This window comes from Dipodomys merriami, unplaced genomic scaffold (genome assembly GCF_024711535.1).
Source record: "Dipodomys merriami isolate MVZ:Mamm:240054 unplaced genomic scaffold, mDipMer1.0.p SCAF_368, whole genome shotgun sequence".
Taxonomy (NCBI): Eukaryota; Metazoa; Chordata; class Mammalia; order Rodentia; family Heteromyidae; genus Dipodomys; species Dipodomys merriami.
The window spans coordinates 283,808-297,500 of record NW_027205248.1 but is presented as its reverse complement, the minus strand read 5'-3'; the positions used below and the strand labels follow the sequence as shown (position 1 = coordinate 297,500).

General features: G+C 58.0%; 1 protein-coding gene across 1 annotated transcript in view; it reads right to left on the bottom strand.

Moving 5' to 3' along the window:
- Positions 1-4,897, bottom strand: part of B4galnt3 (beta-1,4-N-acetyl-galactosaminyltransferase 3) — a 57,058-nt gene extending 52,161 nt beyond the window's left edge. Inside the window, exon 1 of the mRNA XM_069988854.1 lies at positions 4,565-4,897. Within this exon, the coding sequence (XP_069844955.1) occupies positions 4,565-4,733 (169 nt within the window). The 5' untranslated portion in view covers positions 4,734-4,897. The remainder of the gene's footprint in view (positions 1-4,564) is intronic.
- Between the last annotated feature and the right edge of the window lie 8,796 nt (positions 4,898-13,693).

The window sequence follows — 13,693 nt, the reverse complement described above, 5'->3', positions numbered from 1 at the left end:
CAGCTCAACAGCTGGTTTTCTGGTGGTTCATTGGAGATAAGAATCTCATGGACTTTCCTGCCTGGGCTGGCTTTGAACCTTGATCCTCTGATCTCAGCCTCCTGAGTAGCTAGGATGACAGGCGTGAGCCACTGGGACCCAGCCAGATACTCTTATAAAGAAGGGCTGATGGCATCCTTCTATTTGCTTTTGTATCTGTCTGTCTGTCTATCCATCCACCCATCTATCATCTATCACCTATCATTGATCTATCTTATCTAACCACCTATCATCTATTTTTGTGTGTGTGTGCTGGTGCTGGGGTTTGAACTCAGGTCTTGGGCGCTGTCCCTGAGCTTTTCCACTCAAGGCTAGCGCTCTACCACTTGAGCCACAGCTCTACTACTTCCGGCTTTTTGCTGATTAAAATCTCATGGCTTTTCCTACCCAGGCTGGCTTCACATTGAGATCCTCAGGCCTCGGCCTCTTGAGTAGCTGGGCTGACAGGCGTGAGCCACCGGCACCTGGCTTGTTTGGGTAGCAAGTATGCTGGCCCAGGGAAGAAATTCCTGGGCTGCTCAGGAGAGTATTGGCTAGGGGAAAAGGCCGGGAACTTGCACGTTTGGACCCGACTATCCATGACCAGAACGAAGCTTCTGCCATGCCTGCCCAGGACGGATACTAACTCGGTGATGTGCACAGCCCAACAGCTAAGTGAAATAACGTTCAATACGGGAAAGCGAGCCGACGGAGCGCGGAAGGGAAAAGCCGGCCTGCCAGGCAGTGTGACATGGCTCTTCCCACAGGGACCCCCACACCGGCCAGGTCTACTCCGCAGGGGGGCGGGACACACAGGGCCAGGCGCTCCCTCCCTCCCTCCCTCCCCCTGCCCGCGGCTCACATTACCCGGTACTGGAGGGTTGAATGCCCTCCGAAGCAGAGTGCCAGGCTGGGGTGGGGTGGGGGACTGGAAGGCCCCCCTAGGCTGTCCCCGGAGGTGGACCAGGGAGGCAGCTCTGGCCAATTGGCTCCCGGCCTGAAGCCACTCAACTCTGGCTCTGGGCCCAAACGTCATGTCTTGACTCTGGCCGGTCCTGGCAGTAGGTGACTTAGGAAGGAAAGAAGCTCCTCAGATCCCTAGCTATAATCCAATCTGCAGAGACAGCCAGAGCTTGTTAACACCTGCTCGGATGGAGAATCTTTTTCCTTCCGGGAGGCTCCGTTTCCCGAGGGTGCTTTTCAGCCACTCAAGGCCATGTGGGAGATGGCAAAAACACGGGGCGCCGCTGAACACATGGAGGTGGGGGGGTTATGCGCAGTGGCAGCTCCAGACCCTAGAGCCCACCACCAGCTGGCCGCTTCCCCTGTCCCAGAGCCCCGATTGCTCTTCAGAGCCTTCCCCTTTTTATGTGTGCGGGCTGGGGTTTGAACTCCCGCCTGGATGCTGTCCCTGAGCTTTTTTGCTCAAGGCTGGTGCTCTACCACTTGAGCCACAGCTCTCTCTATCTCTGGCTTTGTGTGTGTGTGTGTGGTTCACTGGCTATACAAGTCAGACAGACTTTCCTGCCCAGACCAGCTTTGAACCTCAGTTCTCAGATCTCAGCCCTCCTGAATAGCTGGCGGGAGCCACAGGTGACAGGAAAAGTCTCATGCCAGATCCCCCCTGGCTGCTCAGTATTCTGAATGTGAATTCTCTCTATGTTTTGTTGTAGAAATGGGGGGGGCGCGGAGCAGTACTGGAGTTCGAACTCAGGGCATTGAGTTTTCTGGGCAGGGGCTTCTACCACTGAGCCACACCTCCGGCTATGTTTTCTAACTAGTTATTTGGAAGATAGGGTCTTGTTATCTGCCCAGGTGCACACCTAGATCTCCAGCTACCTATTTTAGGCTTCCTGAAATAGCTAGGGTAACAGACACTCACAAGCACAGACAGTTCTCTACGGAGATTTAAAAAAAAACTCAAGAACTTTCTGCCCATACTGGCCTCAAACCACAATCCTTCTCTCTGCCTTCGAGGTAGCTGGGATTACAGGTATGAGCCACTTGTCCAGCTGGGTCTTTGGATACGTTGTTCTTTCTGTCAGGACGGCCTTCTTTCTGTAACCTTGCAAAATCTTCACCCCGCCGCCAAGCTGTTCTCAGGCGGTCTCACTTTTGTGAACGGAGTCAGAGCAGTGGCCTGGCCACGCCTAGTTGCTACATTTGGGGAACTTAATGATTGTTTTGTGGGTGGCCGTTTTTTATTTTCTATGGGCAGTTGACACCTTCCAGGAAGGAGGGCTGAGATTTTAGAAACTTCTTATCTACCCTGCTCAGGGTGTGCTTGCTCTTTTTTTTGGGGTCCGGTCGTGGGGCCTGAACTCTGGGCCTGGGCGCTGTCCCTCAGCTCTTCAGCTCAAGGCTAGCGCTCTACCACTTGAGCCACAGCACCACTTCCGGCTTTTTTCTTTTTTGCTTATGTGGTGCTGAGGAATCGAACCCAGGGCCTCAGGCATGCAAGGCAAGCGCTCTACCACTGAGCCACCTGCCCAGCCCTGTGCTTGCTCTTAAATAAGTGTCTGCGCCACGGGCGAGTGCCCAGTCTCGTCCCTCTTCCTCTACTTGTGAATGACTTCGCTTGTTTTCCTCCCAACTGCGGTTACGTCTTTTTCTGCACATGTGGCCCAAATTGTCCACCTCCACGTCTCCAGCTTCGGGGGTTATTTCCAGAGCTCACGGTGGGAGATGTGGCCTTCCCTCCCTGTCATTACTCCGCCAGCCTGCCGCTCGGTGACTGCCATCTTTCGAGGACTTCTCCCAGGGACAGGCAAATCACAGGCTCTGGGCAGCGGGGCTGGCGGTGGCGAAAACTGGCAACGATTACTAGAAAAAGGAGGCTGGGGGTGGGGGTGAGAGGAAGCCAGGCAGGAGGGGGCCACGGCAGCTGTGGTCAGGGCCCCATACAGTCCCCGGAGGGCAGTTTTACAACTCCGGTTGCTGCCGGTATGCAGGGTGTGGAGGAAAGCTACGGTGGTTTCCTACCTTGTGTTCCTCCTTCCTCCTCCTATGACCCCCCTCTACCCTGCAGAGGAGCAGCGCCTAGTGGCCCGTTCCATCTGTAGGACCAGAGGGGACCCTGATGCCAAACACCTGGCTTGGTGACACGTAAAGCAGATGGGACGCGGGGAGCCACCACCACAGTCAAAAGAGGGGACCCGTGCTGTCACAGATGGACCGTGGGTTCCAGGAGGCAGAGGGAAGGAAACCCCAGCGGTCCCTCCATGCCCAGGCTTGGCCACCTGTTAAAAAACCTCCGGCGTGAAATCCAAGCATGGTGGTGCATGCCTGTAATCCCAGCGTGTGTTTGTGTGTGAGTGTGTGTGTGTGTGTATGTGTTGGGGGGGGAGATAATATTAGAGAATGGAGAGTTCCAAGCCCTGTCTCAAATAATAACACGTTTAAAAAAAAACAGTGAATAAAATCGAAGCGACGCCGAAAGCCAGTTCTGGAATCAGACACTGGGAACTTTTTTTTTTTTTTTTGAGAAGGAGCCTTCGGAAAAAGAAACAAAGAATAAGAAAACCAAGTCAGCTTCATCCAGGCAGGGAACTTGGCAGATCCTAGAACCGATGGCTCAGAATGAGAAAGCCAAGATGCCCTGGGAGGAGGGTGGGTCCCAGTGATGAGGGGGAAAAGCGGGGAGAGGCCTCTCCAGGGACTCGATGCTGGGCCCAACCTGTGGCGTCAGCCACCTGAGGCTGATCGGCGGAGAAAGTGCTAGAGCAAGATTGTCAAGGGGAGGCAGCTGGGCCGATGGTACACTCTGGAAAGCCAGTGAGCTGCCTTCCTCCCGTCCTGCCGTCCTGCCTCCTGCCGTCCTGCGCCTGGAAACACTCAAGTGGCAATCACAGTGTCCACATGGAGTGGGGGGGCGCTGAGGCCGTTTAAGACAAGAGGAGCTGCGGCTCCCCTCCTTCCACCTGGTGTGGTGGCGGAGCACCCTCCCTTGCAGCGGGGGGAGGGGGGGTCTCACACTTGCAACTCCAGGCCGCTTGGGAGGCTGAGCTCTGAGGATCGCAGTCTGAGACCAGCCCCCAGCGGACAAATCCAACTGTTTTCCAATCAACCAGCGAGAAAGCCAGAAGGAGAGCGCTGCGTGGAGTTCAAGGGAGAGCTCCAGGGCCCTGAGTTCAAGCCTGGTGCCCGCACACCGTGCACACGCGTGCACACGCACACGTCCAGCCTCGCCGGCTCACTCACTGTCCCCAGAAATTCCCTCTTTTTTCCTTGGCCACGGCAGGAGGAAAAGCACCACACCCGCTCCGGGTAGAGCGCCCTGTGCCTTCTCCCCTCCGAGGGTCCTTGGTGGCCCCTGGGGCTGCACAGGGCTGGGGGGGGTCCCCCCACCATTCAAGTGGCCTTTATGGAAAGGTCGCTGCCGGTGGCCACACCGACTGCAGGGAACAGGAGCGACCACCGAGGCACGGACGGACAGAGGCAGCGCACGGTGTCCGGGACGGCGCTGGGTGGGTGCGGTCGGGGGGACAGGCTGGGGGACCCCCCAGGACGGCGATCCCACCCCCCGGGCGCCCCCGGCCCCACTCACTGCGGTTCAGCGGGTTCCCGCCGTCCTGGGCCGACGCCACCAGCTCCAGGTAGAGCGTCCAGAGCCCCAGCGACACGGCGGCCAGCCCCAGCAGCAGCCGGAAGCGCCTTCGCAGCAGCCGGGCCGGGCGCGCCAGCAGCCGCGGCAGCGCGGCCCGGGGGCTCCCCATGGCGCCGCGCCCCGAACTTCAGGCCGGGTCCCCCGGGCGCGCTCCAGCCGGGCTCCGGGGCATGCTCCGGGCGTGTCGGCCGCCCGGGGACCTCCACGCCGGCCCTGGGCTGGCGGGCGGGCGGGCGCGCTCGCTCGCTGGTCCCGGTGATCCGCAGCCTCCGCTCTGGCCTCCCGCAGCTCCGCGCAGCACCTCACACCCCACCTGTCCCGCCCAAGCCCAGGCCGCGCCCCCATCGTCCGCGCCCCCATCGTCCGCGCCTCCCGCCGCAGGTGGGCTCCGCCCCGAGGAGGAGCGGGGAAGAGGCCGTGTGCCCCTGCCCCGGGCCACGCCCCGGGCCACGCCCAGGCCACGCCTCCGAACGTGCCACGTCCAATCCGCATTCTGGACTGGACGGCTCCGCCCAGAGGAGGAGGAGCCGGGAAGAGGCTGCCTGCCCCTGCCCGGCCACGCCCCCCATACAGGCCACGCCCAGTCCGCTGTCTGGATTAGACAGCTCTGCTCGGAGCAGGGAAGAGGGTACCCGGGCCACGCCCCGGCCACGCCCACAAACCACACCCTCGCACAATCCACGCCCACCCCACACTCTGGGATTGGATGGCTCCGCCCCGAGGAGGAGGAGCGGGGAAGACGCTACCCACCACTGCCTGGGCCACGCCCCGCACAAGCCACGCCCATCCAACGCTAGCCTGGATGCCCCGCCCCTTCCAGGGCCACGCCCCTGTAAGCCACGCCCAGTCCGCACAGGGGCTGGCCCCGCCCCTGTGAAGGAGGGGACGGGGAGGGGGCGCAGGTAGGTTTGTCCCCTGGAGTAAGGGGCAGAGGCTGTGGCTCCTGCTGGGTGGCAGGAGGTGGGGCCGAAGGACGGGTTTCCCACCCTCCTCCCCCCCACAGGAGGTGGGACACAGATCATAGGAGTGAGATTCTGCCAAGGGAAACTGAGTCACCTCTTGGGGCTCCCGGGTGTACAGGCCAGTTCGTGTTGGGTGACAGGCTGGCTTGCGGAGCAGGCTTTTTATTTGTGAGTGTGTGTGTGTGCACACGTGTGTGTGCCGGCCTGGGGCGTGAACTCAGGGCCTGTCCCTCAGGATTCTGCCACTGGAGCCTCCCCTTCCAGCGTGGCTGAGTGACTGGGGACACAGTCCCTCCCACACACACTTTCTTCCCAGGCTACCTTTAACGCTCCACCCTCAGATCTCAGACTCCCCAGAAGCTGCTGGCAGCTAGCGCGGGTGGCCACCCGCACCTGGCTTCCCGGCAGGCCTTTTGTTTCTTTTCTTTTTCCCCTCTCTCTCTCTCTCTCTCTCTCATATTCATTCTTTCTTTTTGCCTATGATGGTTCTGCTAGGGGAAGTGAGGTATTATTTGTTCAGCCATCGCTGGGTCTGCCAGATCACATTTGAAGATCCTTACTTCCCTGAACTGTCTCCCTCAGAGGACCAGGGAAAACCCAGCGGAGAGACCCACAACAAGTAATTTTCCCCCATTCTGGGATGGCCCGGCGGATGGGAGAGAATTAGATGCGGTAGAGTCTTGTGGGTTGTTTTTTAAGTTAAAAATAACAATAAGAATTTAAAAAACAAAGCAAAAATTTAAAAGGGCCCAGGACCCAGCATGGTAGCTCCCATCTATAATCCCAGCCAGTGAGGAGGTTTAGAACCAGAGGTTGTGGAGGTCAACCTCCTCTCAACAAACGGGTGGTATGTGTAGTCCCAGCTACACACGCTTTACCAGCCCCCAGTTCAACCCCCAAGACCACAAAGAAGACAGCAAAGAAAAAATACAAAGGCCAATGATAAGGAAAATCACTCAAGAGTTCAAAGGGTCCAGGAGCCAGTCTACATTCCAGGCCTGGCTGCAGGCCAGCAGAGGGGTATTAGCTGATTTAAATGAGATAATTAAAGTCCTGAGGGTCAGCAAGTGGAACCATTTCTCTACTTGAGGTGACTGATCTGGGAAAGGACTGATTTTTCCACTCTAGTTCCTGGAGAAGAAGGAGAAAAGTCACAAGTGTTCCAGATTTTTTTTTTTTTTAAACCAGGTTCAGGGCTGGGAAGGTGGCTCAGTGGTAGAGCGCTTGCCTCGCATGCATGAGGCCCTGGGTTCGATTTCACAGCACCACATAAGCAGAAAAAACCAGAAGTGGCGCTGTGGCTCAGGAGGTAGAGTGCTAGCCTTGAACAAAAGAAGCTCAGAGACAGCGCTCAGGCTCTGAGTTCAAGCCCCATGACCAGCAAAAACAAAACAAAAACAAAGCCCATGTGCCTATCATGCAAGCCTCCCCAGCTGAGGGCAGCAGGATCAGGATCGAATGTCCTGATTTCCTTCCGCCTTAATTAGAAGCTCAAGGTCTAAATATGTCCACTGGGCTACTGTAATTCTTTCTTAAATCCCCGCCCCCAGCTCCCACCTTAACCCCAACCATCATCTCCTCCACCAATCAGACAAAATCTTCCTAGAATTCTCTTTCCCATCCACCCGCCTGCTCCAGTTACTTAGTGGCTTCCGGAAATTCCCAAACGCGTTTCATCTCCCGGCTGACCGTGGGAAGCCTGCTGAACTAGAGTGGGTTCGACTCGCTGCCCTCCAAAATGTGTTCCTTTAATTCCTTTAGTGGTCTTGGGGGGTTTGAACTTGGAGTCTTGGCTTGCACGTATTCTCCAACTGGAGCCACACTCCGTCCATCTTGCCTTTTTGTTTTTCAGATAGGGTCTTGAGCTTTTGCCCGGGCAGCCTCTAATTGGGATCCTTCTCTCGCTGCCTCCCAAGGAGCTCACGTGACAGCTGTGTGCCACCACACCTGCCGCCACGTTTTCTTTTTTAAAGATATTTTCTCCTCCTTCCCTCCCTCCCTCCTTTCCTCCCTCCCTCCCTCCCTTCTTCCTTCCCTCCTCCCTCCTTTTTCTATGTAGCTCAGGCTGGCCTTGGTCTCAAAATCCTCCTTCCTCAGCCTCCCCAGTACAGGAATTACCGACCTGCACCACCGCAGGCATTTTATTAAACAGCAATTTCATACTTTAATGCCACACGTGCTCAGCAACACTTTACCACCGAGCCGAGCCTCACACATTTCCTTTCCCAATTGATCACAGTTGGCCTGTTTCTGGTTCTAGAACTCTCCGTTAGAAGCTGGGCATGGTGGTGCGTGCCTATGGTCCCAGCACTCAGGAGGCTCTGACAGGGGAATTAGATGGAAAGTTCCAGGATAGCCTGTGGGAGAAGGCAAGGAAGGAAAGAGGAAAGAAGGGAGGGAAGAAGGGAGGAAACAAGGAAATGAGGAAGGGGGGAAGGAAGGACGAAAGGAAGGAAGGGAGGAAAGGAGGAAGGAAGGAAGAAGGGAAGGAAGGTAGGAAGGAGGGAGGAAGGGAAAAGGAGGAAGGGGAGGGAGGAAGAAGGAAGAAGGGAAGGAAGGGAGAGAGGGAGGGAGGGAGGAAGGGAGAGAGGGAGGGAGGGAGGGAGGGAGGGAGGAGAGGTTCAAGTGGTAGAGTGCTTACCTAAGGAAGGGAAACGAGGTGGAGGGGAAGGAAAGGGAGGGAGGGGAAGGGAAGGAGAGGGGAAGGGGAGGGAGGGCAGGGGAGGGCAAAGCGGAGCTCTCCTTCCTCCCAGCAGTGAGCAGCTCTTCCTCTTGGGAAGTGCGCTGTCCATCTTGCGCACGGACTCCTCGGGATGGCGTGGGGCGTGGGTGCCATGGTGGCTGGGGGCGGGTCTCCCCGGAGCAAACACCTGGCGGAACCTCCCAGCAAATCCAGAGGCTCCGGGCCTGCCTGGAGCCCGGGTCGCTGTGTCCGGGCCGTCCTAGGCTGCGGGCTGCGGTCCTAGGCTGCCCCTCACCTGCAGGCTTGGCTGTGCCAGGCGGGGGGCGGTGGGTGGGGCGTGGAGCCGTGCCACCAGTCACCGGCGGCAGACTGTCACAAGAAGGACCGGAGGTGGCCCGGCTCGAAGTAGCTTTGCCAGCCTTGGTTTCCTCAAGGTGACCTGAAGGTCAAAGAGCCAGGGACCAGATCTTTAGCCCGCTGGTGCTGAGGCCTTCCCCCTCTCCAGCCTGCTCCTCCTCGTCTGTGCGTGCACACATAGGTGTGCATGTTAGGCATGCGCACACACGTGTGCTACACACATGCATGGTTGCATCTGCAGATGTGGCTGCGTGCTTGCAGGCAGGTGTGCTTGTGCATGCATGTATTGGGGTTGTATGTGCGTGTGAGCATGCTGTGCATCTGTGTGCACACGTATGGTCGTGTGCATGCTGTGTATGTGTGCGTGTGCACGTGCAAACCCTTGCTACACAAGACGTAGGTGTCACGGGCTCCGCTGTGGGAGCCCGGAGAGCCACCACGGGGCCTCGGGCCGGGCAGCCCCAGCAGCCAACTTCCACTTTCAAGGCCTTGGATCAGGTGCCTTTTGGTTGTTGTTTGGCAGTACTGGGATTTGAACTCAGGGCCTTGCACTTGCTAGGCAGGGATCTGGTACATCTTTAGTCTTCAGCCCCCGGCCGGTGTGTGCTGTTGTCCTGTTAGTTCCCCTGGAGAAATGAGTCCTTCTGGAAACTCTGAGCTGAAGTTGGCATGGCTCAGCCACATGATTCTCCTCCTCGTGCTCCTTCCCACCTCCCCCAGCCCCCCTCCCCCCTCCCCAGCCACCTGCTGCCCGCTCTTCACTCCAGAGATCTTCGTGCCTGTCCCTCCTTCCCTCTGTCCACTGCCTCCAGATCTTTCTATGGAGCGCGTTCCTACAGAGAAGAGGGACACTCAAGAGTCCTTGCTTGTGGTGTGGGGCGTGGCGCGGGGCTCTGTACTTGTTACCGGTGGCTGTCCCGTGTCTGAGTCACACGACCCTCCCCCAAGGCCCTTTTTGCTTTTAGTGTTGTTCAGACAGGGTCTCGTGTTTGCCAGAGAGCCTCGGGACTGTAGTCCTCCCATTTTTGCCGCCTGAGAAGTTGGGATTACAGGCGTGTGCTACCATGGGTGGATCGCTGAATGCTTCTGTCATTCGACAAGACATTGCAGTCATGGGACCCTGGGCTTACTCTCCATTCTTGTGAGGCTCTCTCTCTCTCTCTCTAGTTGCTCATTTAAAGGTGCCTTCCCCTGACCAAACAGAAATGGAACAGGCTGAGGACATATCTCAGTGGCCCCCACAGAGCCGGGGGGACAGGGGGGTAACGGATGTTTCTTCTCTTGCCTCCAACTCTGGAGATGACCCAGGCCCCGGCCCTCCCTCGGTTCTATGAACCTACCTTATGGCCCTGTGAGACAGAACAATGGTCCTGAGGCCCAGTACACGCGCGCAGAGCCACAAACCGGCCCCGGCGTCCAAGCCCCGGCCAGACTTTCTGAAACCCTCCTTTGTGTGGGTTCAGAGGTGCAGGCTGCCGCCGGGGTGAGCCAGGAAACCCGGGCCTGCCCCCTCAATCAGTGCAGATCTCCTATCGGGCCGGCCCCGGCTCAGGTTGCAGCCCGGCCAGGCCGTGGGGCCGATGGGGCCCGGGGCTCGGGTTTCCCAGGGCCCCCCGTTATCTGAGCACAGCTGCCGGGGTCTGGGCCGGGGCTGCTGCGGGAGCGTCGGCTCCCGAGAACAGACTGGCCTTTGAGTCCGTGGCCGCCACCCCGACTGGCCACGGAGGGGAGAAAACACAGAGCCCCCAGCAAGGCCGCCAAGGGGGAGAAATTCCATCTGCTCTCCCGGGAGACCTCGCACATGCTCCATGTAGAAGGCTAGTTATTTATTGGGGGGGGGTTGTTGCTTTGGGGTCTTGTTTTTGTGCCCAGTACTGAGGCTCCAACTCCAAAATCCTGGATACTGTCCCCTTAGGTTTTTCTGCTCCAGGCTGGTGGTGCTCTACTTCTTGAGTTACACTCAGCTCCATTTTTGGCTTTTTCTTTTTTGTCAGTCGTGGGGCTTGAACTCTGGGCCTGGGCGCTGTCCCTGAGCTCTTCAGCTCAAGGCTGGCACTCTACCTCTTGAGCCACAGTGCCACTTCCAGTTTTCTGAGTGGTTTATTAGAGATAAGAGTCTCATGGACTTTCCTGCCCGGGCTGACTTTGAACCACGATCCTCAGATCTCAGCCTCCTGAGAAGCTAGGGTTACAGGCGTGAGCCACCAGCGCGGGGCAGTCACCAGCGTTACTGATGGAAGGACAAGTAGTTTGGGGTTTTGATCTTTGGAGGGGTGGTTACGGGGGTTTGAACTCAGGGCCTTGTTACTTGCTAGGCAGGTGCTTTACCACACCTCCAGCCAAAGCTTATTGAGATGGGGGTGGGGGTGGGGTGGTCTCGTTTACTTTTTTGCCCAGGCTGGCCTTGAACCTCAATCCTCTGGAGCTCAGCCTCCGGAGTGAGCTGATGTGAGCCATGGAGCCCAGGGCTTTTGCAAGGACAATTTCTCAGCTTTCTTTCAGAGGATTCTTTTCCCCAGACAGGGTCTTTGGCTGTGTTATCCAGGCTGGTGTCACACGCCTGGGCTCAGGCTCCCAAGAGAGCTGGGACTATAGAGACACGCACGCCACCGCGCCAGCTTCTCCTTGATCGTGTTCCCAGTGACCTCTGAGGCCTCAAGCCGGTCTTCACCAAGTCTGGTCACCCGCCTCCTGGGCGGGCTCAGATCCCCTGTCTTTCATCCCTGTTACTTTGGCTTTCTAGACGGAAAAAAATGGGGGGTAGGTTTCACTTAAATTCCATAGCGTTCTCCAGGGACGCCGCGCCGGCTTTTGAGCGTTCTTGGGAAAGAAACTCCACAGGGTTTTTCTTTTCTTTCTCGTGGTGCTGGGGACTAAAGCCAGAGCCCTGCGTGTGCCGGGCTCATGCTGGACACGTGAACTCTGCCCGGTCCTTTGCGTTCGCTGCTTTGTGACGGGGTCTCGCAGCTCCCATTGCTCAGAGGGGGCCTTTGCCTCCCAAGCAGCTGGGACTGCAGGCATCAGCTACCACGCCCGGCTCCGTGCTGGTCTCCAACTTGTGATTCTCTGGCCTCTCTTCTTCCCAGTAGCTGGGATGACAGGTATATCCTACTATGATCCAAGGAGTGAGAGGACCTAGGGGATGTGGACTGTCCCCCCAAAAGCCCAGTGGTGAAGGACTGTCCCCCCGTGTGGAGCTGTTGGGAGGAAGCAGGCAGGCAGAGCGGCCTCAGGCGGCTGGGAGCCTTTGCTCTTGTTCTGTTCTGCCATGCGCCTCCTCCATGACACTGCTCAGGCTGCTGAGATCTGAGGATTGGGGTTCAAAGCCAGCCTGGGCAGGAAAGTCTGTGAGATTCTTAGGTCCAATGAACCACCAGAAAAGCCGGAAGTGGCGCTGTGGCTCAAGTGGTAGAGCGCTAGCCTTGAGGGAAAAGGCTTAGGGACAGTGCCTAGGCCCCGAGTTCAAGCCCCAGGACCGGCACCAACCAAAAAAAAAAAAGAGCAGACGGGGAGGGAGGTGTTGGCGGCGTGGTCGGGCTGATGAGTGGAGTGCAGGATTCCAGGGACGAGGCCGGAGCGAGGCTCGGGAAACTGGCAGAGGAGGCAGAAGGACAGGAGAGCGAGGCTCCTAAAGGTCATTTTTGGGGCAAGGAGCTCAAAGCTTTGACAGAGAGAAAGCGAGCTGCCGCTGGCGGCTGGCACACGGAAGAAACAGAGCTATTTTCTGCAGGGCTTATCAGGGGCCGGGCGGCCTGGAATCTCACACGCGCGGGAGGGGGGGGGGTGTTCTGAGTGAAAGCCCGAACACCGCCCTTCCGTGGGTCCCGCTGGCGGAGCGGGGCCCAGAGAGATCTAAGGATCGGCGGGGTGATAACACACGGGCTCCTTGAAATCTGGGTCCCCGTTTAATCTTTAATCTCCCTTTCTGCATGTCAAGGCAGGGCTGCCAATTAAAAGGCTGCCAGCAGGGCTGCACTGGCTTGGCACCGATCGGAGCCGGCGCTGCCGTGGTTAGCTGGTTAGCTGCAGGGGTGACCGGCGGGTAGGACTCAAAGGGCTGAGGGCGGGGATCAGGCGGACAGACCGGCGGACAGGATGGAGCGACTGCCAGCTAAACCCGTCAGAGGGGAAGCTGGGAAAAACACGCACAGCACCCCCCTGCCTTTAACAGTTGCTGTGCAGTTTACAGTGACCTAAAGTTAGATCTAGAGGGAGGTACATGAGCCAAAGCTGGGCGCTGCAGCTGTAATCCTAGCTACTGGGGAGGCCAAGAATAGGAGGATCGTGGTTCCAGGCCAGCCCAGACAGAAATGTTCAAGATCCTGTCTCTACCCATTACTGCATGCAGCGGGCTCATACATGCCATCCCACGGAAAGCCGAGATCCCGAGGATCAAAGTTCCAGACCAGCTGAGGCAGAAAAACCCAGAAGAATCCACCTCCACGGAGGAGGCTGAACATGTGGTGTGCGTATCTGTGCTCACACGGGGGCCCGCTGCTGGGATGACAGGCATGCACCACCGCGCCCAGCCACTGACTGAGATGGGGTCTCGCAAACTTTTGATGCCGCACACCACTGACATTGGGGCTTAGAGCAGACTGGGTGTGTGCATGTCACCGGTATTCCTCCATTCCTGCTGCCTCCACACGCGTGGCCCCGAGGGGCTTCGGGGAGCAGGTGTGCACACCCCAAAACTGCCCAGCTGAGCACAGGACAAGAAAAGACGGGAGGGACAGGCAAGTTGTTAACCTGGCTCTTACAGGACATGCAGGAAAAGTTAGAGTCTTTATTGAAAACAGTTCACTTGAAACACAAATTATTAAAAGTGAAAGCACAAAAGACAACGTGTTACTGACGAAATGTCAAACTTCTCACCCAGGGTCCCCTGGGCTGCCAGGGCGGCCGCTGGTGTCCCGGATGCAGGCCGAGCTCGGGCCGGGGTGTCTGCTGCCCCCTGGTGGCCGCTCGGGGCGGGCTGATGGGCGCGGTCGGGTCTGCCTGGAGTTGAGCCCCGCAGCCTCCCCCCCCCAGCCTAGCGGGAGCCCCCGCCCTCCCCCTTCCCCCCCT